Source organism: Cnephaeus nilssonii (genome assembly GCF_951640355.1).
Source record: "Cnephaeus nilssonii genome assembly, chromosome: 2".
Lineage (NCBI taxonomy): Eukaryota > Metazoa > Chordata > Mammalia > Chiroptera > Vespertilionidae > Cnephaeus > Cnephaeus nilssonii.
The window spans coordinates 14,028,776-14,056,724 of NC_137073.1; the positions used below are offsets into that span (position 1 = coordinate 14,028,776).

General features: G+C 53.0%; 1 protein-coding gene across 2 annotated transcripts; it reads right to left on the reverse strand.

Moving 5' to 3' along the window:
• Nucleotides 1-106: 106 nt before the first annotated feature.
• Nucleotides 107-27,926, reverse strand: CLCN7 (chloride voltage-gated channel 7). Of its 2 annotated transcripts, XM_079796759.1 has the most exons (25): nucleotides 27,741-27,926; nucleotides 18,975-19,046; nucleotides 15,073-15,144; nucleotides 14,865-14,930; nucleotides 14,294-14,426; nucleotides 13,882-13,991; nucleotides 13,088-13,168; nucleotides 12,322-12,384; nucleotides 12,143-12,226; nucleotides 10,119-10,212; nucleotides 9,797-9,861; nucleotides 9,162-9,278; nucleotides 8,550-8,604; nucleotides 8,098-8,158; nucleotides 7,388-7,526; nucleotides 6,899-6,992; nucleotides 6,032-6,201; nucleotides 4,215-4,266; nucleotides 3,857-3,984; nucleotides 3,469-3,554; nucleotides 2,962-3,091; nucleotides 2,203-2,262; nucleotides 1,931-2,107; nucleotides 1,510-1,590; nucleotides 107-1,346 (listed from the first exon to the last, which is right to left on the reverse strand). In XM_079796759.1, exons 1-25 carry the CDS (start codon nucleotides 27,891-27,893, stop codon nucleotides 1,260-1,262), a joined length of 2,430 nt encoding a protein of 809 aa, XP_079652885.1. In that variant the 5' UTR covers nucleotides 27,894-27,926; the 3' UTR covers nucleotides 107-1,259. The 2 variants fall into 2 exon arrangements, with proteins under 2 accessions (XP_079652885.1, XP_079652886.1); XM_079796760.1 differs by lacking the exon at nucleotides 18,975-19,046.
• Nucleotides 27,927-27,949: the final 23 nt, after the last annotated feature.

Genomic DNA, 27,949 nt, shown 5'->3' on the forward strand with positions numbered 1-27,949 from the left:
TTGAGGTCTCATCCCAGACACCCCCACCCCATGGCCTTGGAATTCCAGGCTGCTAGACTGTGGTCCATGCTAAGCAGAAAGAGGAAGCTGGCGCAGGTTGTCTGGGTACAATTCCTTTATTTCTCCTATTCAGACTTCCCACATTCAGATCCTGCACCCCCAACAGAGGACTCCCCACCAGGACTGGACCTGCAGTTCGAGGCCCCATCCCCTTGAAAGGGGCTAAAACCAAGGCGCAGCACCCACCAGCTGGCCACAAAAGCATCTGATCACATCAGAGATGGGGTGGGGACTTGGGAATCACCTTTAAAAAAGTTCCTCAGCCCAACGCCCAGCTGCATGAACCGGAATCAGAGCTGCCCAGAACATCACCCTGGGCCAGGCTCCACCCCCAGCCCCCATGCTGAGAAGACCTGCCTTCCCAGCCTCGGTCCCAGTTGCAACAGCTGTTCATCTGGACTCCAGCTCCAGAGGGCTTGGGGTGGCTCCAGAGGGCTTGGGGTGGCATGTGTGACAGAACTTGGGTTCAGACCCACGGATGGTTCTCAGCTCTCCTTTGGCCAAGGCTTCCTCACAGAGCCCATGGCCTCCCGGGTGGGGTTGCGGCCCAGGGCACACGCGGGAATCTGGAGAACAGCCGACTTCCTGACAGCCTGCTCCAGAGTCTGCTGCCCCAAGCCCTTGCCTTTGGTCCTCGGGCTGGGCCTTTGCCCGGGTAGGTCCCAGCTGCACGGGCCTATCACCTCACGGCCACACACTGGGCCGTGGGCACAAGGCCAAAGGCCTCTGCTGCAGCCTCACGTCACCCAGGCCTCCAGCTGGCAGTGTACAGGCGGCATGGTCTTTCTGGGCCAGCACTGAGGGTAACGAGGAGCAGAGAAGCAGGGGTGGCCCCGCCCTGGGGGCCTGCAGCACTCAAATCCACAGGGCCCAGCTTACTCGCTGCCTCTCACACATGTGAACATACCATGAACACACACAAACACGCACTGAGACACACATGCACACGCGACCTCTCGCTGGCTCGGAGGAAGCGAGCATTTGCATGAACATCTGCTCCCTGAGGGCGAAGAAACAGGAGGATGGAGAGTGACATCCGAGGGGCTGAGGCAAGGGGGAGGATGGGGAACATTGACAAGGTGCCCATCGATGGTCACGCTCACACACCAGCTGGGCCATCCCGAGGTCTGAGGCCAACAGATCTGCCGCTGCCCGAGGAGCGTGTTGAGGGCCCCAGGTGAGGTGCCAGGGCCAGGGTCTCACGTCTGGGCCAGTGAGAGCTCCTCCAGGCCCCCCTTCCCAAGCCGGTACCTGGCCAGGTCTTTCCTGGTTACCAGCCCGACCACCTGTGGGAACAAAGCCAGGTCATAGGATTCCGGTGGCTCCACTCCTCCTCTGTGGAAGCATGTGGGGGAGCAGCACAGTTTGGGGGAGACCCGGAGGTGGACATATGGCCAGGGCAGGCAGGCCAGCAGGAAAAGGGGCCCTTTGCCCTCCCTGGCTACTCACCTGATTGTGGTTGTCCACTACCACCAGATGCCTGAGGCCCAGGGCCCGGAACAGCTTGAACACCCGAGGGAGAGATGCCTCCTGCAATGTGGTCAGGGCCTCAGCTTGCCTACTGGCCCAGACTGGCTCCAGCCAAGAGCAGAGGCAGGACCCTCCAAGCTCAGGGTTGGCTGTCTCCCATCACACCCGCTGCGACCAGGACATCACGATGTGTCCTAAAGCACCCCTCCCCCTCCCCCATGCCAACCAGCCCCATCTCAGCCATGCTGCTGGGGTCTGGCTCTACAGCCATGCCCACCCCCCAATCCTTGTCCTGGGTGTAAGAACGGAGCTCTTCCCATTTCTCCACGGATTCCACCCCAGCCCCTCCCTGGCAAGCCACTGAAGGCCACTCAAGACCCTGCAAGTGGGAATCAGGCACCTGGGGCACCGTATACGGGGAGGGGTTCATGAATTCAGAGAGGTCCATGGTGCACTCGCGCTCATCCTGGGACACATGGATGGACTGGATTGGGGGGAAGCGTGGGTAGGCATCCCGGAAGTCCTTCAGCCTCAGCCGCCGTTGTACCAGGCCCCTGTTGGACCGCTCAACAAACACCTGCGGGCAGCAGGTAACAGGCAGTGGGCAAGGCATGTCAGAACCCCAGCTCCCAGCCTGCATCTCCCACCACCTGGAGGTGCCGAGGAGCCTACCTTGTGCTTTAAGAGGACAATCAGCTGGGAGCGCAGGATCAGGCCCTGGAGCCGAGCTGACTGCAGGGAAGAGACAAGATGGCCTGTCTGTGAGCAGAGCCCAAGACCTAGCACCTGCCTGGCTGGCTGAGGCCCTGCTGAAAGCTCAGAGGTGTGAACAGGAGGGCAGGCAGTGTCTGAGCAGCAGGTCCAGGACGTCTGCTCGGGGACCTTGGCTCTAGTCAGGTTCCCTGTCACACTCCCCATCAACGTATGGTCACTGTCGACTGGCACTGGCTTTGCCAAAGGCACAAGCATGCTAACCCCCAAACACCTGGAAGGGGCAGGGGGACACACAGCGAAGAGCAAGGAACAAAGTGCCTGGGCTGCAGCATGTGCTGGGGGTATGCAGACCCGGCCCTGACAAATCACCCCAAACCTTTCGGAGCTTGGTACTGGGTGGGCCACATGCTGTCAGGCCTCTCCCGACAACAGCCACAGCACGGCTGACGGGGCAGTGTGGGGTATGAGAGGGCACTGGGCATGTCACTAACCTGTCCGTGGGGACAGTGCTCCTCTCACAGTTAGTGGGATTCTACCGTAAACCCAGACACAAGTCTATGTCCCTACAAACCAACCCTGCCCAACATGCCCTGCTTGACAGGTACAGGGGAAGAGTATGGCTTCCCTGTGAGGGAGGGAGGGAGGCAGGACCTGGCCTGAGGCTCTGGCTCCTGTGGGACAGCAGCGGACCAAGGTCCACCCACCCAGGCCCCGTACCTGGGTGTCGTCGGTGGACTCCACCACAGGGAACCCGTTGTGGTTGGACGCCGTGTTGCTGAGCACATCCACGATGACGCCCACTTTCTCCCTCCTCCGCAGGCAGGTGACCGGCGTGCTCATCACCTCCCTGTGGAAGAGCACACACTTCGTCCACTGTTGGCCACTTGGTCACAAACCATGTGTCCACGGGGTTCCTGAACGAAGTCAACAGGCAGGAAGCTGCTGGATGCAGTAAGCCACGAGAAGGGATGTAGGAAGCCCAGGGGCCACAGAGCCCATGTGCTGCCCTGAGAGAACCCGTCCGGGTGGTGCCTGCAGCCCCGACACCTGGAGAGCATCTCCCAGATGTTCGCACACAGGCGTGTGGCCTCCTTCCTGCTCCTGGCTGCCCACACCCACCCTGCCAGAGCGTCGGCACCACTCACTGCCCTCGGCCTAAGTGTGGAGAGGAAGCCCGGGCCTGCAGGCCTTCAGCCTAAACCAAGACAGGGAGAAAGGAGGTACCTGGCAGTGAGCGAGTGCGAGGTAACTGGGGCTTCCCAGTGCAGGAAGGGCACACTTTGCAGCTGGATGTGCATGTCATACAGGCCCTGGGGAGAGGGGACAGGCATCAGGCACAGGACTGGCATGAGGGAGGGGTTCCAGGGTGCAATGACCAGCTGCCAAGGGGGGATTCAGGGAGAGCACTGTGCCTGTCACTGAGGGAGGGGTCCCAGGCACACTGTGCCTACCACTAAGGCAGAAGCTATTTGGGGGATGGCTTTGCAGGGGCCCCCTTCCCTCCTCTGCTGCCACAGAGCCCAGTCCCCACATTCTCAGGCTCTGAGACCAGGGCATGGGGATGGGACCCAGAATGAGGGCTAGGCAGGCAGGCCTTTCCCACCAGCTGCACCTCAATGAAAATGTCTCCTACGATCTTGGCGGTCATCAGGACCAGCATGATAGGGAAGCCATAGGTCACATTGCTGGTGGCCTCCATCATGATAACTGTCAGGCTCAGCGTCATCCTCACGATCCCACCTGCCCGGGGAGGGAGAGGTGGGCTGGGGTGAGGTAGGGGTGGTCTCGAGCCCCTCCCTGCGCCCCTGCCTGCCCATGTTCTCCATGCAGGGCCGTCGCCATCCATTCAGGGCCCAGCTACACCCTGTAGGGAGTGGTCGATGACACTAAATTCAACACCCGGCCTTTGAGCTCCATGAGGGACCCGCCCCTCCTGACCTTGGGTTGCCCACGTGGCAGACAGGACTCACCCAGCTGCGCAGCTGCTCCCATCAGGGCGTACTTGCCGGGGTCTGCCCAGATCTGTGGGGATGACACAGAGGTGGTGTTGGGGGTGGCACCCCTTCCCCAAACCCACCAAGATGCACAGAGGCTGCCTGTGCTCAGCAATGTCACATCCAGGAGAGTTTATGCACATGTGCAAAACGGTCTGCGCCTCCTCGGTAATAACCAAGTCTAGAAATACCCAAGGAGTGGCCCAACCCAGGGATGCCCTGAATGAATCATGCCATCGGCATAAGCCAGAGAACTCAGCAGCACGAGACAGGAGGACACTGCGTATGGAGGAGGAGCTACAGGTGTGTGCAGGGACAGAGGCCAGCGCCATGTGTACAGTGACTGTCATCTGCAGAAATGCCTGCACCGCACGGCGAGGGAGTGCCAGGAGTGAAAATCCAACACAAGCTACAACACATACGAGCCCTGAAAACTGCACGCTCAGGGAGAGGAGCCAGACATGGATGGCACCTGGTGTGTGACCCACTTACACTGAGTGGCCAGATTATGATGATCTCTGAACACAAAATAATCTGGCCACTCAGTGTATATCCTGTACAATAAAAGGCTAATATGCAAATTGTCCCCTCAACCAGGAGTTTGACCAGCAGGCAGGCTGGCCAACCACCCATGTCCTTTCCCCCTGGCCAGGCTGGCCAGACCCCACCCATGCACGAATTCATGCACCGGGCCTCTAATACATACACACACACACACACACACACACACACACACACACACACACAGAGTGGCCAGATTATTATGTATTCAGAAATCATAATAATCTGGCCACTCAGTGTATATAAAACGGGCAGAACAGGCAAGTCCACTGAGAGAATGCAGATGGCGGTTGCCTAGGACTGGAGGGGGCATGGGAGTGAATGCTGAGGGGGACAGATTTCTTTTTGGGGCAATGAGAATGTCCTGAACCAACATAGTAACAATGGTTACACTTGGAACACACTATAGAACCACTGGGTTAAACTTTTGAAGGGTGGGTTTATGGCAGGCGTCCTCAAACTACGGCCCGCGGGCCACATGCGGGTGTTTTTGCCGTTTTGTTGTTTTAATTCAAAATAAGATCTGTGCAGTGTGCATAGGAATTTGTTCATAGTTTTTTTTAAACTATAGTCCGGCCCTCCAATGGTCTGAGGGACAGTGAACTGGCCCCGTTTAAAAAGTCTGAGGACCCCTGGTTTATGGTATGTGAATCATGTTGCAATTAAAAACCACAAAACATTGTGTCCGGGTGGAAAACTGAGACCTGAGGAAAGCCTGTCCCACGTCTGGCCAGGGGAGTGGGTGGTGGGACAGTGTGGGAGAGACTCGCCTGCTCTGTTTACAGTTTAAAAAACCTTATTTTAATAATTAAGTTTAAAAAAAAGGGACTATATATAAAATTAAAACCATGGTGCCCATGGAGGCAGGTGGACAGAGGCCAGGGAGGCCGTGTGGCGCAGGGCAAGGCCTGTCACACCAGAGCCCGTCACCAGCGTCCACAGCCTGGGTGCCCACCCCAGGGCGCCCAATCCTTCCATGTCACCTTCTCTCACTGATAGCCACTGAGTGTCTCCCCCGACACAGTCTCTGGACCACACACATGGACGGCTACATTAATGGCATGTTCCTTTCAAACAGCAGCCAGAAAACGACGGCCATGTAAAATGACCCGAGGCTCTGAGGCCCACTGCCCTCACTCACAGTGGCCCCGAGGCTGGAGCACCAGAACTGCCCCTCTTCCCTCCAGCCCAGCTCTGGTCCCGCATGCTTGGTGCATGGAGACCCCACTTACTGCAGACCCAGTGAGGTAGGACAGTGAGATGCCGAAGAGCCGACCCCAGGCAGCTCCAATGAGCAGGGACGGGATGAAGACGCCAGCAGACACGGTCAGCCCATAGGTCCAGCAGGCCAGGAAAAAGTAGACGAGGGTGAAGAGGCCAAGGGTCATAGGGTTGTAAGAGCCTAGTAGAGAGAGGCTGGCCAGTCATCACCTCCAGGTCACATATTGACCCCTAGACACCCCCGCGAGTCCCCGGAAGTTCCCCCATTTTCAGAGGCCAGAGCATGGGGTTTTGGGGGCTGGGTCCTTGGAGGCAGGAGGATGGTTGGCCTGCCCGGGGACGGAGGCAGCCTGGGCAAGTGGGGCCCAGTGCAGCTAGCAGGACAGTGACCTGAGGCCAAGAGAAGGTGACCACCGAAATCAGTGTGCAAACAGTAGGCACTGCAGTGCAGACCTCTGGGGTCAGGGGAGAAAGGCCACCAGCCACATTCCACACGAGGTAACTTCCAGCAAACCCTGAACCAGCATGTCAGGAGGCCTGGTGCCAACTGCTGGCTTCACTCAGCACTTTTTAGAAAGGGCTTGGCCTTTCCCCACATTTAAATGCTTCTCTGTTAAATTTGTGGATTCCTGTCACATGCCTAAGGGCCAGAAAAGTCCTAGCAGTCTTATTTGTGACAGAAAACCATCAGAGACCACCTAAGGGCCCTAACAGGAGAGATGACACTACAGAGTAGCACCATGGAGTAGCACAATGGAAGAATCTGACGCCATCTACTCTGGCTTCTGTGCCCAGTGTCTGTGGGTTGTTGCTGATCAGGCCAGGGGGGCAGGGCCCGTGACGATGTGCAGCTGACAGCACTGAGCACGGGCACACACCTGGGGGGTCGTGGAAAAGGCCGACCACGCTCTTCTCCGGGGTGTTAAAGAAGGCAGCAGCCATTGAGTTGTACTCGCCATCTGCACAGAAGAGCTGCAAGGTTGGGAGAGAGGACGGGCCAGTGGGATGGGGTAGTCCTGCCCAGCATCAAGCGCCAACCACATGGCAGGATGAGGTCGGGCTGCTGCCTCGGAGGGGAGATAGGCTGCGTTTCTCGGGTCCATACCCACAGCCCCCACTCCTGAAGTCCTCCTCGGTCCTTGTCAGGCCACATTCTGGGAGGAGGGCCGGGGGAGACTCCAGCCCGACAGAACACCAGCTTTCCCGACACCCAGTAGGCTGCCTAACCCTCTCTGAGGACACACCAGCCTGTGTTGCCCAGAGCTCTGTAGTTCCGCTGTGTCACTAGCTCTCCTGCTGGGACGGGGGAGCGAGTGCTCCTCCTCAGAGGCCTGCCCTGCCCCCTGCCTGGTGGCCCAACCTCCTACCTGGAGGGGGTAGGACACGGAGTTGCCCTGCAGGGGCTGGCAGTCCCGGGACGAGTAGATCAGCACAAAGGCGACAGTGGCTGTAACAGCGGCCACCAGCATGGCCTCAATCACCTGGAGGCAGGGCCGGTGGATGTACCTAGAGCAAACACTGGGATGGACCAGGCCTCTGGACACCTGGGCAGTTACCAAAGCAACCTGAGCCTGTGACTCACTAAGAGCTGATAATACGACACTGATTAGGAGGGTGATGTAGCACGTTTAGTCATCAACCTACCCAGACGCCTGCACGTCCTGATTATCTCCTGGGTGCTCTCCAACTGCATTTAAGTTTTTGCAGGAGGAGGAAGTACTTCCCCAAACCCAAAACTCACCCCCAGCTCCCACCTCAAAGCTCCAGTAATGGCTCTCCAAATGGCAAGAGAAGCCATGCCAGCTAATTGTGCCGGGCTCGAGATGGCCCTGGGCAGACCAGACTGAGGCCAGAAAGACCGACCCCAGGGCTGCTGGATCCACAGGCAGGGCCTCCCCTGTCAGGCCTCCCCGAGCCTTTCCCCATCCATCCCCCAGCCCCATGCTGTCTCCTTCACATACAAGCCACCACAGAGGAATGCACACTGGTAGGTGGCATTCTATGTGGCCCTGTGGGCACACAGCCCACAATGAGTCCATTTTCAAAGGCCCCAGGAGCCTCAAATCAGGTTTCTCACCTGATTCGAAACATCGTCAGCCAGTAATTCAAGGCATTGAACACAGCCCCAAGAACACCACCTGAGACCAGGAAGGAGTCACGCGTAAGAACGGTTGGGCTGTCCCGCAGCAGAGGGACCAGGAGGGGACAGGAGAAGACGGTCTGTGGAAATACCACACTGATGGACAGACAGAGGGCTTATTTCTGAAAGGCTTTGCCTTCCTTTCAGGGAAAAGGTTGTGAGAGTAATGGATGCTGTCGAGGGGCCAGTCCACTTCTTAGATGGGCTTCCCCACGGAGAAGCAGAGCTCTGGTTTATGGTGTGGGTTTCTCCCTAGGTGGCCCTGCAGGAGCCATTTCAAAGCGGGCCCTGACCCCACCACATGCTTTGTTCCACTGGGGGCCGCCATCTCGAGTGATGGAGAAGTGTGAGGCCAGGTGGGTTGGTGTCCTTCTTGGGATGGCCCTTACCCACCACGCCCATGGCGATGAAGATGGGGATCTCGTGGATCGTGTACACCATTGTCTGTGTAAAGAGGAAGAGCAGTTGTTCTGTGAGGAAATGTGTCATCAGCTTCTTGCCACTCAGACTTGACAGAGGGGAGCCAAGGGGGGCAGGAAGGAGAGAGCTAGGAACACATCTAGTGACCCAAACCACCCAAGAGCTCCAATGTGTCCCTGTGCAAGGACGTCCTGGGAGCAGGACCCCCTGGCAGTGTCTGGCAACTGCAGTGTATGGTCCAGGCCTTCCTAGGGGCGCCGACCTACTCCTCCGCACCCTCCTTAAGCTGGTGCATGCGCACCCCAGGACCACAGTCTGTGCCACTGTCTAACAATCGGCAGATGGGGAGACAACCCTGAAGGTGCCCCTGGGCTGGCTACCAGGCATCCTCACCTGCACAGCCAGGCTGGATGCGTGCTTCCCAAGAGCACCTCCGGCCCGGGTGCTTATGAACAGAACTCAATCTCAGCGAAGAGATGGAGTTTCCCAAAAGCCCAAGCTCTCGGGCTGAACCTTAAGTAAACAACCGTGGCCCCGCACGGAGAACCAGAAACAGTGACTGGGACAATGGGCCACATTACCTGCGTGTCAAATCTGCCAAAATTGATGAGGCCCGGGCTGGACAGGTCCCAGATGTTTCCATGGTAAATGCTTAAGACAAAGTTCAGTGTGAAGGTGGAAATCATGGAAGCAAAGAACTGTGGGCACAGAGAGAAACAGCACCATCAGAACAACAGTGCCCTCCGAGGGGAACCCTGGGAGCTGGGGAGGGGCTGCCGGAGAAGGGGCTGCCTCTCCTTTCTCTCAGGAGGCACCTGGAGCCCCTCCAAAAGCTAAGGGAAAGGAGGCTGGGGCCTTGATGGCCGGGCCCCTCAAGGCTGGGCAAGCCAGGTGAGTGTGGGGTCAAGCCAGGACAGAGCTGAGGAAAGGTGTATGAGGTCAGGGGGTCCCCAATGAGGAGCTGAAGGAGCACCAGGGTGGAAACAGTGACCCGACAGGGGAAGGGCAGGAGGCAACACTTCAGGGTCAAGTGAGGGACAGAGCTGGGCCATAAAAATCCGAAGAGGCGTGGCTCCAACCACGGCTCAACAGGAACCTCAGGCGAGGGCACCAAAGCGTGGGTCCGGAGTGTGGTGTCCAGGGGACCATGAAGGACACCAAGGTGAGATGTGGGCGCTGCCTGACTTGGGGAGAGGCGCCGTCTGTGGGCACTTACAATTCTCCACGTCAGGAACTGGTTCCAGAAGGAGGCACCTTCCTCCAAGCTGAAGAGGACCCCGCCTGGAACGCAGTGGCCCAGCCTGAAGTTTCTACCCAGGCACAGAGAGCCCCGCACCCAGAGCCCCTCACACCCCAGACCCAAGGCACCAAGCCCACATCAGAGGCAGCCCTGGGGCCTTTTGGGAGGCACCCCACATCCTAACCACCACCCAGCACCAAAGTCTGCAAACACCAAAACTATTCCTTCTCAAGGCACGGACAGCCTGGCTTGCCCAACACAGGAAGTCACTTGTCACCCAGGCAGGGCCCCTGCTCACCCACAGGGGCCCCAAACGCAGCAGACACTCCAGCCGCAGCTCCTGCCGAGACAAAGTCCCGCTTCTCCGTGTCTCTGCGGAAATACTCAAAGATCTGAAATGGGACAGAACACACAGGAACAGGGTATTAGCCAACTTCTCCAAGGGCACTTCTCAGAAAGGGATGGGGAGAGAGGAGGTGGAGGGAGAGGAAGAGTCTCTAGACAGTCAACTCATCAACTCCTGGTTCACAAAGACTGCAGAACCAAAGAGGCAACAAAAGAGAGCTTCCTTGCATACTAGCAACCATGAGAAAATAATGAAAAGATTCTATCACAACAAGAATTAAACTTTAGGCCTTGGCCGGTGTTGCTCAGTGGGTAGAGTGTCAGCCCACGCACCAAAGGGTCTCGGGTTCCATTCCCAGTCAAGGGCACGTACCTGGGTTACAGGTTCAATCCCTGGCCCGAGGGGGACATGTGGGAGGCAACTAATCAATGTCTCTCTCTCACATTGATGTTTCTATCTCTATCCCTTCCTCCCTCCCTCTATTTCACTTTCTAAAAATCAACAGAGAAAATAAACTGATGAATAAAATAGATCCAGAGACATAGGAGCATGGAAGAGACTGATGAATCTCAGAAGGAAGGCAGGGGTGGAGGGTGAGGAGGTAGAGATTATTAACCAGGGAACTTATATGCATACTAGAGGTCCGGTGCACGAAATTCGTGCACAGGGTGTGTGTGTGTGTGTGTGTGTGTGTGTGTGTGTGTGTGTGTCCCTCAGCCCAGCCTGCACCCTCTCCAATGTCAGACATCCCTCCCACAATCCAAGACTGCTGGCTCCCAACCGCTCACCTGCCTGCCTGCCTGATTGCCCCTACCGCTTCTGGCTGCCAGCCCGATCACCCCCTAACCACTCCCCTGCCAGCCTGATCGACGCCTAACTGCTCCCCTGCCGGCCCGATTGCCCCTAACTGCCCTCCCCTGCCAGCCTGGTCACCCCTAACTGCCCTCCCTTGCAGGCCTGGTCCCTCCCACTGTCCTCCCCTGCAGGCCTGATCGCCCACAACTGCCCTCTCCTGCTGGCCATCTTGTGGCGGCCATCTTGTGTCCACATGGGGGCGGCCATCTTGTGTTGGAGTGATGGTCAATTTGCATATTACCTCTTTATTATATAGGATATGCATAGCCCATGGACTCAGAAAATAGGCTGGTGAAGGCCTGGGAGGGGTAGGTGTAGGGTGTAGGGCAGTGATGGCGAACCTATGACACGCGTGTCAGCACTGACACATGTAGCCATTTCTGATGACACGCGGCCGCTGAGGTGGCCGCATGCCAAGGATGAAACATTTGCTGCTCCTGAGGATGAAACATTTGCGAAATAATGTTTTCTCCTCAAAGTGACACACTACCTGAGTTATGCTTAGTTTTTTGGCGAAGTTTGACACACCAAGCTCAAAAGGTTGCCCATCACTGGTGTAGGGGGTCAATGGAAACAATAGATAACATCTGTAATACTTTCAACAATAAAGATAAATTAAAAAGAAAAAAACTAAAAGATCAATGGAAAAATATCCTCAGGTGATTATTAACAACAACAAAAAACTTAAGTGTATTCTTGATTTTAAAAGACTCTGTTCTGTAAAAAAGATGTTAGCGGTCTCCAAATTCGTATATAAATGCAGTGCAATGCCCATCAAAAAGCTGGTGGCTTTCTGGGGAAACATGACAAAATTATTCTGAAGTGTATCTTAAAAATTAAGCATCTTCAGTCTGTAAGCACATCACTCCTGACCTCTTCTGAGGTCACACAGGCCTTTGAGGCCATTTCCTCAAAAAAATGCACACCCACCCCAAACCCTGAGAACAAGGCTCTGAGCAGACTCCTTGGCAGGCCCAGGAGAGCCACCCAGGACAGACCACCGTGGAGACCCTCAGATGCGATGTCAGGGTGGTCTTGGAACAGAGCAGGAAGGACCCCGCTTTCCAAAGGACATTCATGGTCACCCTCACTGTCGACGCCTGCATCAAGAGAGGACTCACCTTGAAATCTCGCTTCAGTGACGTTGACCTCCCCTGGGAAACCCCAGCGGCAATCACGGAGCCCGAGTGAATCATCGGCCCCTCCTGGAAAGTACAGGACAGCCCCATCAGGCGAGTTCAGAGAGAACATGGAGGGCAGAGGGACTCAGGCCCAAGCAGCGCTCCTCGGGCTCCATTACCTTTCCCACCGCCAGTCCTCCCACCACGGACAGGATCACACCAGATACTTTAATCACCAGGGTCTGGAACACAAAGGAAAGAGTGTCAAGTCTTTGATTACAGATGGCACCCTGTCTGAGAACCTGAGCCACAGCACTGCACCCAAAGCAAGACTCATCACCTAACCACCGGCACCCATGGGCAACAAAGAGGGCACTCGGAGGGGCCAGCACAGCCTCCTCCCCCTTGAGGTCACTCTGCTCCCCCGGTGTGTCCAGGCCCCCAGGAGCATCTGCTCCCCATACGGGGGTGGGAGGAACACATCGGCTGAGGCACGCAGACCAAAACACCGGAAATGGCCAGGGAGGAAGCCTGCCTTGCCAACCCCTCGGAATGAGTGTGTCATCCAGAACATTAAGCATGAGTATTAAGGAAAACTTTGAGAAATGGAGAGAGCTCACAGCAAGGCTCCCATTCCAGCACAGGTGCTCTCATTCTGGAATGCGAACCCCTGTGAGGAACTGACAAACACGCTCCACAGCGGCGATCACAGCACGCGCCACTGAAGCATTTCTGTTACATAAAATGGGCAGAGAAAGTTTTCACCCCTTTCCAAAGAAAATGTATACAAAATCTTCCAGCACATCCATGCACATGCTCGTCAGCAGCACACACCGTGGTCTGGGTGAATTTAGGAGGTGCATGTGGACAAACAAAAGGTTTCTAACCCAGCGAAGAATCCCCATGATGGGCCCCATGCTCCCAGCCCAGGGTTCACCTCCTCACCTTGAGCCGAACCACGTGGGGGATCTTCACCCCATTGAGGAAGCACTTGATCTGGGGGATCCCACTGCCAGCAGCAACTGGCTGGAAGGAGAGAGAAGAGAACATGGAGCTGGCCAAGCTGAATGAATGGACGGAGATTAGGAGGCCCTGGGAGACTCAGCCTCGTGGTGCTCAGGATGGGGAGGGGATGACATGGGACTGGACTGGGCAGCGGCTTCCCACTTCTCCCCACCCCAGATACAGAATGACCACCGAGGGGTGCAAGTGCTGTGGGATGTGGGAGGGGTTGGGTGTGGAAATGGAAGGAGGTGCAGTGCCCCCACAGGGGCAGAGTGGGGACGCGCTAGGACAGACTGGAGGCACGTATCATGCACCAGCTGAGAGGAACCAGAGTTCCTCGGTCCCCCTTGGGGGGGTGGGGGGGCACCGCACTGCACACCAGATAGAAGCTTCTGGATGCTTCCCCTTCTTCCTACCATGATAAGGGAAGAGCAAAGAGGCAGGCCATAGGAAGGGCTTCTGGGAGAAGTCCTGGAATGAAGGGAGAGTCTGATCCCCTCAGGTGGGTGGTCCCCTGCATTTGGCCCACTGGGACCTCCTAAAAGTGAGCTGTGCGTTCCCCCATGGTCTTTGCCGTGTGGGGTGGGCGTGGGGCGCACCACCAGGGTAAGGGGGGTGTTCTTACTGAACCGTTTAACATCTGCACTAGTGTGACCACGGGAACCTCACTGACAGAAGCTGCAGTAGGTGAGCTGGAGCAATTCCCACCATCCAGGGCTCCCTGGTGGCCGTACCTCTATGAAGGCGACAATCATGGAGCCGACCAGCACGAACGCAGAATTCAACGTGGCCCACAGCAGGAGGGAGAAGGACAGCCCCCCTTTCTCCGTGAACTTGTCGATATCTGGGCTCATCAAGGACGAGTATCAGCTCCACCATCTGAGTACATCCCCAGCGTGCCTCACCCTGATACGAGCACGACCCCCAAGTACACAGAGGGGAGTGGGAGGCGGGAGGGGGCGACGCACTAACTGCACATCTCAGAGACATCCCACTGCCCAGTCCCAACTCTCCCAGTTGGAGGGCAAACACCCAGGCCAGCGCTATCTCCTGTCGGGCCCGCTCTGGGATGCAGTCACTCATGGGACCCTACGCTCTGCTCTAAGCTCCACCCCATCTGTGCTGGGCCCCTTCAGAAAAGGATACTGTCCTTGACGACCTTGTATTTCAGGCCGGCCAAGTTCTCCACCATGATGTCGATGAAGCAGGCCACAAGCCCCGTGAGGATCCCTATCATGGCACAAATGACCCAGCGCTTGATCTCCACTGTCCGGAAGGCCTGAGGGGGAGGCACTAGTCAGAGGTGAGTGCAGTGGCAAGACATCAGCCATAGACTGCTCTAGCGACGGCATGCCTGGCCCTGGAACTCCCCAAGTCCATGATGGCAGCCTCTGGTCAATGTCTGAGAGACGATGGAGCACTGGGGTGGGGGGTGGGGGACCTTCCCAACCAAGCCATAATCAGTCGTTGACATCGTGGCCACTGCAGCTGACATCTAAGAACAGCCTTCTTTGTTGTATTTGAAATGTGACACACACTCCCTTTCCTGGATCAGGTGTTGGGTGTCTCTTGCTCCAGACACAAACCAGAACCTGCGGCATAAGGACTGAGGACAGGGAGATGGAGGGGACCCATCACCACACCCAGGTGGGAGAGCAGCACCAGCCCAGCCCGCAGGTCACTAGGCGGTGTCCAGGCTGCCTGGCCCCAGACTCACCATGTGGTTGATGCGCCTCTCCTCCTCCAGGAACAGCTGGTTCTCACTGTTGTCGTAGTCCAAGCTCTGCAGACCAGGGTGACACAGACAACACAATGACTGACCCTGGTGTTCCGGGTTCACGTCGGGCAGGGGTGGGGGTGAGGCTGGAGAGGGGATGAAGTGCCTGGGGCGGTGTGGGGCAGGGGCACCCAGGGAGGAGGCCCACCTCATACTTGAGGGACAGGAGCTTCTCGTTGTGCGGGATCTCCTTGGGGAAAGGGTGAGGGGGATCCATCTCCTGCAAAGGAAGAGGCAGAGCCACACACTGACAACCCAGCACGTTGAAGAACAAAGCACAAATGAGGAGAGGACAGAGCACGTGTCTACTCATCTCATGAGGTCACTCCTCTCCTGGCCCCAAAGCTAAGCATGGATGCCACAAGAAAGGACACTCACTACAAATGCACACCCTTTGTGAACACAGACACAAAATTCTCAACAAGACGCCAGTGGGTTAGATCCTACAACACACCAGGAATGCAAGGGTAGTTTAACGTCTGAAAATCAATTACTGTGGTACACTGGAGAATATATTATTGGTCTCTGTACCAATTCCTAGCACCTGGCTCCTAAAATCCTGGGCATCTCTGGGTAGTGTCTTATGTGAGCTAATGAGATGGAGGGATCATAGGGGCACCTAGGCTTCAGGATGGGCCTACTTGCCAGAGAGATCAAGGTGTGATTAGGGCAGGAACTTTCAGTCCCAACATCGGTGGAGGGAGAGGGGCTGGAGATTGAGCTAATCACCAACGATCAATGACTTAATCAGCCTGTGTAATGGAACCTCCATACAAACCCTAAATGAAGGGGTTTGGAGAGCTTCTGGGTTGGTGAACATGTGCGGTGCTGTGGGGGCGGCGCTCCTGGAGGGCATGGAAGCTCCACACCCTTCCCTGTGCATCTACTGTCTGCTGTTCCTGAGTTGGAGACTCTATAATAAATCAGTAAACATAAGTAAAATATTTCCCTGAGTCTGTGAGCCCTTTAGCAAATTATGGACATAAGGAAGGGGTCGGGGGCACTGTGATTTATAGCTGGTCATTCACAAGCACAAATGACAACCTGGACTTGTGACTGGGGTCTGAAGTGAGGGTAGTCTTGTAGGACTGAGCCCTTACTGTGGGGTCTGTGCCAACATCATGCAGTTAGTGTCAGAATGAACTGACCTGTAGGACAACCAGGTGGTATCTGGAGAAACAGAATTAGCTGGTGTGAGGAAAACCCCCCACGTATTTGTTATTAGAAGTTTTGTGAGTGAAAAAAAGTGTAATGCCACTTTAATAGAATAAAGGACAGAAAATACACATGACCTCAATAGACATAGAAAAAGCATCTGACAAAATTCAACCCCTCTTGCCTTGGCTGGTGTGTTCAGTGGTTAGACCATCACCCTGTGCACCAAAGGGTTGTGGGTTCACTCCCACCCCCGAATGGGTGCATGCAGGAGGCAACTAGTAGATGTGTCTCTCTCACATCGATGTTTCTCCCCGCCCATCCCTCCTTTACACTCTCTGAAAAGCAATGGAAAAAATATCCTCAGGTGAGGCTAACAACAACAACAACAAAATCAACCCCTCTTCATGATTAAAACACTCAACAACTAGGAATAGAGGGAATTTCCTCAACCTGATAAAGGCATTTAGCAAAAACCCACAGGTAACATATCACACTCAATGGTGAAAGACTAAGCTTTCCCCCTAAGCTCAGGAACAAGACAAGGAGGCTTGCTCTTGCCACTGCTATTCAGCATTGTCCTGGAGGTTCTACCAGGGCAATTAGGCAAGAGAATGAAATAAAAAGCATCCAAATTATAAAGGAATAAATGAAACTCTATTTGCAGATAACATCTTATATGTAGAAAATCCTCCAAAATATACTAAAAAACTGTTAGAATGCATTCAGTAAGACTGAAGGATACAATATCAGTATACAAATATCTAATTTATTTCTATGCATTGGCAACGAACCATCTGAAATGCAATTAAGAAAATAACTCTAGCCTGGCCAGTGTGCTCAGTGGTTGAGCCTTGATCTATGAACCAGGAGGTCACAGTTCGATTCCCGGTCAAGGCACATGCCCGGGTTGAGGGCTCGATCCCCAGTAGGTGGCATGCAGGAGGCAGCTAATTAATAATTCTCTCTCATCATTAATGTTTCTCTCTCTCTCCCCCTCTCTCTGAAATCAATAATATATATATATATATATATTTAAAAACAACTCTATTTACAATACCATGAAAAATAAAAATTATCCCTCAAATACATTTAACAAAAGTGTAAGATTTGTATGCTGAAAACTATAAAACATTGTTGAAAGGAAGGAACTGAAGACCTAAATAAATGAAAATATATCCTGTGTTCATTGAAGACTTAATATTAAAATTCAACATAATCCCTGTCTAAATTCCAGCTGGAAGCATTCAAAAAATTGACAAGCTGATCCTAAAATCAATATGGAAATGCAAGGGATGTCTCAGAGGCAGAACAACCTTGAAAAAGAAGAGCAAAGTTGGAGGACTCAAACTTCCTGACTTCAAAACTGACTATAAAGCTACAGTTGTCACGACAGTGGTGGTGCTGGCTCAAGGACAGACTGAGATTAACGGCAGACAATCGAGAGCCAGAAATAAATCCTCACATTTACGGCCAATTGATTTTCTGCAAGGGTGCCAAGACAAATCAAAAATGAAAGTATAGTCACTTTGTGAAATGGTGCTGGGGAAACTGGACATCCAAATGCAAAACTATGAACCTGAGCCTGTACCTTATGCCATACACAAAATTAGTGAAAAACGATCAAGACCTAAAACTATAGAACTCGTAGAAGAAAACACAGCAGTGAATCTTTATGACCTTGGACTAGGCCAGTGGTTGGCAAACTCATTAGTCAACAGAGCCAAATATCAACAGTACAACGATTGAAATTTCTTTTGAGAGCCAAATTTTTTAAACTTAAACTTCTTCTACGCCACTTTTTCAAAATAGACTCGCCCAGGCCGTGGTATTTTGTGGAAGAGCCACACTCAAGGGGCCAAAGAGCCGCATGTGGCTCGTGAGCCGCAGTTTGCCAACCACGGGACTAGGCAATGGTTTCTTAGATGTGACAACAAAAGCACAACACAAGAAAATAGATAAACCAGACTTCATCAAAGTTAAAGGGTTTTGTGCTTCACAGGGCACTGTCAGAAAGTGAGATGACATCCACAAAACAGGAAAACGTTTCTTCGAATCATGTATCTGATGAGCAATTTGTGTCTAGACTATATAAAGAACTCTTACAGCTCAATTATTAAAACAGAAATAACTTGATTACAAATGGGCATGGGATCTAAATAGACATTTCTCCAAAGAAGACACACAAACAGCGATCAACACATGAAAGATGTTCAACATCACTGGCCATCAGGGAAATGAAAATCAGGACCACGCATGAGACACCTGAGGAGGAAGTCAAATGCAAGTCTGGGTGGACATTTTCAGGACATGTTCCCCTGGCAGCTGTTGGACAGTCCCAGCCTGACACAGGGGCAGAAGAGGACATCACCACTGTCCAGGGACATCCACCCTGAGAGGCCCGCCCTGCCCCCAGGACCCTCCCAGCCTACCTGGCATCCCTCTTCCACCCACAGCACCCGCCCTGGCCTGCTTCCTCTGCCTACACAGAGCATGCTCAATCAGCATTCAACACCTGCCACACACTTCCCCTATCGAGCTTGGCCTTGGGGAACATGGCCCCTCAGAATAGCCTTCCCTGGTCGCCTAGGCTCTGGGGGCCCCAATGTTTGCTCCTCATTGTCTCTGAGCTCTGCTCGGCCCATTTCTGTCTCCGAGTTCTGTATGGCCCTGCCCATATCTGTCCCTGAGCTCTGCACAGAATTGCCCATGTCTGCCACTGAGCCATACACAAAACTGCCCGGTCTGCACAGATCTGCGCACGTCTCTCCCAGAGCCCTACACCTGCCATCCTCCGGTTTTTCATTTACTGTCTGCCTTCGGGCTAGACTGCAACTCCACCAAGCAGGCCTCGTCTGTCCTTCCTGGGTATAAACAGGAATGACTCCCACTCACTGGGTCCAGAAGCTCATCGTCCGGCTCCACGTTGCTCATCTGTCCGATCTGGAAAGATGCCGAATGGGGCGGCTGGAAGCAGAAAAGAAATGACAGGGCACTCAGCCCCAGGCCCAAGCTACACTAAGCATCACCACCCCACCAGTAGAGCCCGGCCTCATCTGGCCCTGCCAGGGGAGCATAGACCCACACCTGCTGTGTGGAAGACGACAGCAGGGCCAGTGCGGGACCCAGGCCTGTCCCCACCACCCACAGCCTGTCATCAAGATGTCCAGCCTCAGAATGGGAAGCCCAGGCCTTCCCTACAGCAGGGGCCCTGCCCTTCCTTGTTTTAGTGGGCTTCAGATAGACACCTACTAGACACCAGAACCCAGGGCTGCAGGCAACCTTGCTAGTGTCCTCCTGGCCCCCCTTCCCTGGCCAACAAAAACCCATTCTCCATGTGTTCCCCCATCATGAGACATTGGTTCTGCCACAGGCCTCTAAGCCAGCTCTCCAGACATGTGGTCTGAGGCCCTCCTCTCCTGGGGCAGGAATACCCTCAAACCCCAGAACCCTCCCACTTTGAAGTGAGGCCACATGCTGGGACCCAGGGGGCAGGTCAACCACAAAGGACAGAAAACCAGGAGCGTGACTTCTCTTAGGCCCACTGCTGGGGCATGGCAGAGGCCTGGATGAAACAAAACACAGGCATCAGTTACCTTTTCATTTCAGAGAAGCAATAAACCATGTGTTAGCTAAGTATGTTTCAAATATTGCATACTTGACCTCAAATATGATTCTTTGTTTCTCTGCAATGCAAATGCAGTTGGGCGCCCTGCATTTCATCTGGTAGCTACACATGCAGTGGAAAAACAAGCAGCCAGCCCAGGCTGCGTGGCTCAGTGGTAGAGCATTGACCTATGAACCAGGAGGCCACGGTTCAATTTCTGGTCAGGGCACATGCCCAGGTTTAGGGCTCAATCCCCAGCAGGAAGCAGCTGATCAATGATTCTCTCTCATCATTGACTAGAGGCCCGGTGCACGAAATTCGTGCATGGGTAGGGTCCCTAGGCCTGGCCAGCGATTGGGCTGATCGGGGCCTTCCAGCTGCCGGCCGGGGCCTTCCTTCCCCAGCTGCAGGCTGCCAGCTGGGGTCTTCCTTTGTTCCACATCACTCCCTGGTGGTCAGTGCACGTCATAGTGCGTGATAGAACTCCCAGTCTCCTGGTTGAACTCCCGCGGGGACACTTTGTATATCAGCCTTTTATATATATAGATGTTTCTATCTCTCTCTCCCTCTCTTTTCCTCTCTGAAATCAATAAAAACATATTTAAAAAAGAAAAACAAGCAGCCATGACAGGAAAAGAGTCTGCTGTACACTCAACAACGGACCTCAGAGGGGTATTCAGCCAAAGAGTGCACTGTGACTCCAATATAGGAAGTTAACATCAGGTGAAAACAACCTGTGCTGCCTCAAGTGGCTACTTTTGGGGGGACAGGAAAAGTGAGGGCACGAGGGGGCTCAGAGGACATCAGCTGACAGCAAGTTGTCTGAATCTCCTGGCACTACTGCAAACAATTACAACAAATTGGGGGCTTATATCAAGAGAAATGTATTCCTTCCCAACTCTGGAGGCCAGAAGTCCAAAATCAAGGTGTCAGCAGGCAGCACTCCCTCCCAAGGCCCCTTTCTGCCTCTTCTAGCTTCTGATGGGTGCTGGCATCTTAGTATTCCTTGGCATCTGGCTGCATCACTCTAATCTCTGCTTCCGTCGTCTGTCCAAATTTCCCTCTCCTTAAGAGGACACCTGTCACTGGTGTCAGACTATGCGAATCCGACCTCATCTTAACTTGATCGTGTTTGTGAAGATCCTATTTCCATGTGAGGTTCCATGCACAGGTTCCAGGGGTTAGGAGTGGACAGATATTTAGGGTGGTAACATGTGAGGTGCGTGTTCTACTTGAGATCATGCTCCACTTGCACAATGTGCACTTCTCTATGTACATATGGTAAACATCAGCAGAACAGGTGATTAATGAGAGAAAGAGCTGTATCTCTTCTAAAAACAATTGACAATACCCCCAAATGGCTGAATCTTATGAGAAAGACTGTGCTGACCCAGAAAGGGATCCCAGCTAAGAGTGACCTCGAACCAGGAGGTGGCCGGGCACTGGCCGCAGTCCCCACGCCCCAGACAGGACACAGTCATCTGGAAGCATGCCCAAGCTGCAAGTCCCACCACAGCAACACCAAATACACTTTCCCGGGGACATGTCCACACATGCAGACCGGCCAAGCAGACAGGGCACAAAGACGGGCAAGCCCAGCTGGCAATGCCAAGGCAGCGTGAGTCGGACTGTGAAAGGAAAATGGGAAAACCGATACTGCCATCCAACCTGACAGATGGAGCCCACAGAAAGGCAGTCTGGCCCCTTTATCTTATTTGTCACTGATCATAAAAGCAGCTCAATTACATCGGGCAGTCATTCCCACCACACCAAGGCAGCCCAGAGTTGAACCCCATAAAGCATTTCCTTTCACATCTAAGTGTTTCTGGGGCCAGGCTGTGACCTCACATGCCGCCCAGAGAGAGAAGGGGCAGGCCTCACTCATTCGGGTGACAAAAGGTCCTCCGCACCTGGCCTTGATGCCAGATGAGCACAGGGGACGGCACCCTGAGGGAACCGTGTGGACCCAGGAGGCTGATGAGTGGGAGGGGCTGAGCCCTGCCGCTGCCTTGGGCTGGGCTCTCTCCCTTGTCCACACCTTCATGTTTTCATCACCTCTTTCCTGAACTTTATGGGCATCTTTTAGGAACTATCTTTTGTGGTAAAAAAAGGCCATTTACTCCAAGTTCAATAATTTATTGGGTGTTGCATCTATTTTCTTCTCTTTCCTTAAACACAAGTTAAATGAAATACTGATTCTTCTAACTACTGACATGCACAATAGCCTGGCTGCAATCTTCCAGGACAGGATCTGAGTGAAAGATTTACATACTGTGCGGTTCCACTGACCTGACACTCTCAAAATGTCAGGCTGCAGGGATGAGAACTAATCAGTGGGGGGAGGGGTGACTGTAAGTGTAGGACAAAGGGATCTTTATGGTAATGGGCATGCTCTGTACCTTGACTGCAGTGGTGTGCTCACACAAATCTACACATGAAGTAATAGCAGAGAACACATACACGCACTGTGCCGATGTCAACACGGGTTTCTGTATTGCACAATGAAAGATGGAACCATTGGATGAAACTGGGGGGAAGGTATGCAGGCCCTCTCTATACTGTCTTTCAATGTCATGTAAATCCATCATTATTTTAAAAAATTTTAAATTTATACACAAATGGGACATCCAACTGAAAAACTCTGTGCATCAAAGGAAACAATTAACAAAGTAAAAAGGAAACCCATAAAGTGGGAGAAAATATTTACAAATTATAGATTTGATAAAGGGTCAATATCCAGAATATATACTAGTAAAGGACTTGTACAACTCAATAACAAAAAAAAACAACACACCTAATCTGCTTAAAAAAATGGACAAAGGACTTGAATAAATATTTCTCCAAAGACATACAGATGGCCAATAAGCACGTGAAAATATGCTCAACATCACTAATCACCAGGGAAAGGCAAATCAAAACTGCAATGAGCCTGGCCGGGGTGGTTCAGTGGTTGGACGTTGAACTATGAACAAGGAGGTCACAGTTTGAACCATCACTTCCTGGTTAGGGCACATGCCAGGGTTGCGGGCTCGATCCCTAGTCGGGGGCATGAAGGAGGCAACGGATCAATGATTCTCTCTCATTGATCTTTCTATCTCTCTCTCCTTCTCCCTTCCTCTCTGAAACCAGTAAAAATATATTAAAAAAATAAAACTACAATGATACCACCTCACACCTGTGAGTCTGGCCAGAATAAAAACCCAAACAGAATAACAAGTGCTGGTGAGGATGATGAGAAGTTGGAAGCTGGTGCACTGTGTGGGTGTGAATGCAAAATGGTGCAGGCACTATGGAAAACATTATGAAAGTTCCTCAAAAAGTTAAAAATAGGACTATCACAAGATGCAGCAATTCCACCCTTGTATATATCTCCAAAAGAATTGAAAGCAGGATCTCAAAGAAGTATTTGGACACTCATACTCATAATAGCATTATGCATAATGGCTGAAATGTGGAAGCAACCCAAATGTCCATTGATGATGAATGGGCAAACCAGGTGTAGTATATACATACAATGGAATATTATTCAGCCTTAAAAAGGAAGGAACTTCTACAATATGCTACAACATGGATGAACCTTGATGACATTATAGTAGGAGAAAGTAGCTGGTCACAAAAAAAAAAACAAATACTGTGTGATTCTCCTTATTTAAGGTCCCTGGAATAGTCAAATTTATAGAGAGAGAAAGTAGAATGGTGGTTGCCAGAGGCTGGGGGAAGGGGAAGTTAGTGCTTAATGGGGACAGTTTCAGTTTTGCAAGATGAAGAGTTTTGGGGATGAAGGTGGTGATGGTTGTGCAACAATGTGAATGTACTTACCACCACTGAACTGTACACTTAAAAATGGTTAATATGATAAACTTTGTTGTATGTTTTTACCACAATTAAAACAAAATTTAAAAACAACTTAAAGGTTTTTTGCTGTCCTATTCTGCTGCTCTGCATTCTAACATCCTCCAGGCTCCATGCTCAGCACTGAGAGCTTAAAACCGCTACAGCTAGGGGCTCACAGTCAAAGAAAACAAGTTTCCCATAAACAAGTAAGTGTAAACTATGAGACTTGAGCTCAATGGGTGGATGAGGAGGAGGCACTGAGGCTGAGACCTAAAGGAAGAAAAGGAGCAAGTTGTGCAGAGGAGGGGCAGATGGGGTGGGAACTCTGTGGAGGGGGTGTGGGGTGCCTACCAAGGCCCTCTGGCTAGGCCTGGGGCCACTCTTGTCCCTTAGCTCTCTGTCTGCCTCTCCAGATTGTGAGCTTCCTGAGGGCATGGCTGTCCCATCCACACTGGTCCTGGACAGGAGTCCTTGGGGAGGAAGCAGGGTGGCCCGCCAGGACCCTACAAAGTGGGGCTGAGGGTCAGTAGATGAAGAGGAAGGACAATAGGACAAAGACATTGAGGCAGAGGACTCCTGGAGGGGATCCCCTGGTGGTGGGACCCACCTAGAGAAAGACAGGAGCTCACTTTTGATCAGCAGAACTCAAGGAGCTGGATGACAAATGACGGGCCTACAGCTTCCCTGCAAGCCCCCCACCTCCCTGGCATGCTTAGATTAGTCTGTGGCTCTGGGCCACCAGGGCAAGGCACAGTCTCATGTGGTAACCCCAGTTCCCAGAGAAGTAGGATCCCCAGAATGATTCTAAACACCCACTGGGAATTCTCAGGCACAGCTTCCCATAGCAAAGGTCCCCGGAAATGTCCTGCACTTAGAAACACTGTAAATACCCAGGCCCCGCCCCAGAGCATCTGTTTCTGGCTCAGATTTCCTTCCCTACGTTCTTAAAACCGTCCACTTCCTACTGCCCACACACATGCCCATGACTTGCTGGCTGACCTCACCCTCTCTGTGCCCCAGCAGCAGACAGGCAGGAGCTCACTGGCTAACCAATATCCCACAGGAAGGGGACAGCAACCTACAGGTAACTCTGAACAGCCGGTCCTGGATGGACAGAGGCTGAGCTCAGGCTGGTCCCCAGTCCACTATGCCCAGGGTCGCGCCTGCTCCTCCTCACTGGGCACTTAGCAGCTTGACCTGGGCATAGAGCAGCCACTTGACCTCACTCTCCCCGGAGAAGCTACTTCAGGAGCGTGGCAGGCTGTGCCTGTGCTAAGGTGGCAATGACACCATGGTCCAACTCTGGACATCCTGCAATAAAAATCCTAAGGGCCAGGAGGTGATGAGGACAAGTTCTCACGTCCAGTTCACCAGAACATTCCCATAGGGCGGTTGTTGGCCTGGGTCTTCATTTTAGTTCAAGTGGGCCTGGCCTGAGAGCAGCTTACAAGCTGCCTTCTGCTGCAGCACTGGGTAGGGTGCACGAGCCTAACCGTGAACTCAGCCTGCTGGTCCAGAGCACGCCCTCCCTGCATGAAAGCCAACATCGAGTGGGTCAGCTGCCAGGGGAGTTGCGCATGAATGGCAACCCAAAGACAATCACTTTTGTTCAGCTGGCTATTTTGTCTGGATTTTTTTAATCCTCATCTGATGATTTGTTTAGAGAAGGGGAAGAGAGAGAAACAGAAACATCAATGTGAGAGAGAAAAACATCGATCAGTTGCCCCCTGTATGCACCCTAACCAGGGATCGAACCCACAGCCTAGGTGTGTACCTTGACTAGAAATCAAACCTGCAACCTTTTGGTGTACGGGATGGTGCTCCAACTGAGCCACCCGGCCAGGGCTGTGCAGCTGTTTTCAATGCAGCTGAGAGTGACTAATGTTTTCTGTCTTATGACAAGCACTGTGCTCAGTGCTGCACATCTATTAACTTCTTTGCAGATGCGGTGCCTGGGGCACCTGGCCCAGGGAGGTGCTCCTCATACAAATGCCTCTAGTCCCCCTTTGCACTTGTTCGCACAAGGTGGGCTAAAGATTCTTTAAATAAAGAATGCTTTCTGTGTCCGGCCTAAAGTAGCAAATTTGCGGTGGTGGGGATAAAGCAGCTGTCTCCTGCAGGTCTGACCTGACTTCTCTTTCCAGTCTCCACTCCGATTTACTTTCCAAACTCTCGCAGGGTTGCAAACACACATTCCCTTATTGTTTCCCATCTGGCTGTTCAACTGAGGCTCTTGTACTTTTTAAAAATGTACCCAAATATGACCTCTCCTGCCCTTGGGGCCCCTTACACAGTCCTCACGGAGCACTGGCCTGTTTCTCCGTGAGTCTGGAGCTAGTAGGAAGCTGCTTCGTGCACCTCTGTGTCCCAGGAAAACTGCATGCAGCCGGGACCAAGTAGGTGCACAATAAATTATTGGAAAATTGTTTAAGAGCAGCTCATCTGTTCTTATTAAATGCAAACAGACAAAAAAGCTTGCATAGATTTAAGGGAACGCTTTTTAAGGGAGGAGATCAACAGGCTCCTTCAAAAAAAGCCAAGTCATGTATCTAGTTGCAAAGAGAAGTGGGAAACCCCAACATATTTGTTCAGTCCCGAGATAAACCCAAATCCAACCTCAAGGTTTCCAATCCCTTTACCTGTCAACCCTTAAAGCCAGTTTTATACTCTTTTTGTAGACTTCAGATAACTTTGTTATTTGTGGTGCTTTTTTAAATTCTCATCTGAGGATATGTTTTTACTGATTTTAGAGAGAAAGGAATGGGGGGAGAGAGAGAGAAACACCAATGTGAGAGAGAAACATCAATCAGTTGCCTCTGGCACATGCCCTGACCGGGGATTGACCCTGCCATCTTTTGTTGCAGGGGATGACGCTCCAACCAACTGAGCCACACCAGCCAGGGCCAGATAACTTTCCTTCAAAAGAGGAAAAAAGACCAGAAATGTTCCAAGAAAATAACAAAGCACCCACATCCCCACCACTGCAAATTTGCTACTTTAGGCCTGACACAGAAAGCATCTGAGCAGGTTTCTCTCAATGAAGCTGAGCAGCACCCTACCAGCAAAGGGCAGGCTCTGACCTTCATTGTCTAATGAATTTCTAAGGGGCTGGGGAAACCTAACCATAAGTTCTGGAGAAACAGCCCCATGTCCCTCCTAATCCTTCAACACTACAATTACTTAAAGGACAGATCTAGAACAGGAGGAGAAAAAGTAAAGAATAAGCACAAAACAAAATCAGACCAATCAACAAAAATAGTTCATTATCTAAAAAGAAAAACATTTAAAGACGCAAATTGCATCACTGACATGTTGAGCACATTTCAACCACCCTGACTTGTTGCTTAGTGTGTCTGGCTGCAATGAATTGCTAAGGGAAACGGAGTGCAAGTACGTATCATTCCTAAGATCCCCCCGGAAGTCTGTACTGATCCCTGTAGAGAAGAGTGGCGGAGTTCCTCAGTTAATCTCATTTTAAAAGAAAACTCTGCAACCTAAACTGTTAAACTCTGGGAACTGTTAAACTAGTTGCTCATGCATCTATCACAATTTTGAAAAACAAATATACTGCAGAGCCGGATTCACCTGAGCAGAATTCCATTTGCCTTCCCTTTAAAGCCATTTTGGAGTAAACTGTCAGGAAATATATTAGCTTCGTGCTGTCAAGGACATGACAGCAAGCGTGCTAGCCTGCTCACCTCGCCCATAAAACACCCGAGTGTAATGGCGAATTCCACCTGCTCCTGGATCCCTGCTGGGCAGCTGGCCCAGAACTTACTCCCAAGACTCTGGAACTCAGGGCCTACGTTGCGATGCCAGCTTTGCCATTTGCCAAGGGAGACTCTGGGCGCGTTCCCGAACCCGTCCGCGGCTCAGCTTCCTTGTCTTTACAATGGGAATGAACCACCGAGTCCTGATTCACCGAGTCCCCGCGAGGCTCAGCTGGGAACGCGCACTGCGCAGCCCACGCCACCCCCGGACCCTTGGCCTGTCAGAGCCCAGACCCCGACTCGCAGCGGCCCACGGCCACGCTGCCGCGTGTGCGCGCCGCCACGGCTAGACCGGCTCCCGCGGGAGGAAGACTGATGCGCGGACCCAGGGCTGGTCCAGATCAGCAGGAGGCCGCCCCGCCGCCCGGCCCGCGCGGGGCCCGGAGGTGTGGAAGTCTCTGCCGGCCGGGCGGCCAGGCGCGAGGCCTCAGTCTACCGGGGGTTCCTCACCTGGCGGGCGGCCGCAGGCCCTGCCCCGTTCAGCAGCGGCGTGCCCTCGCCGGCCGGCGCCTCGGGCCGTGCCACCCTCCGCAGCAGCGGCGCCGCCTCGTCGTCATCCCGGTCGCGGCCGGACCAAGACACCTTCTTGGAGACGTTGGCCATGGCCCGCCGCGGCCCCGTGTTTGTTCTCGTGACCCGCGCCGACACCACGTGACCCC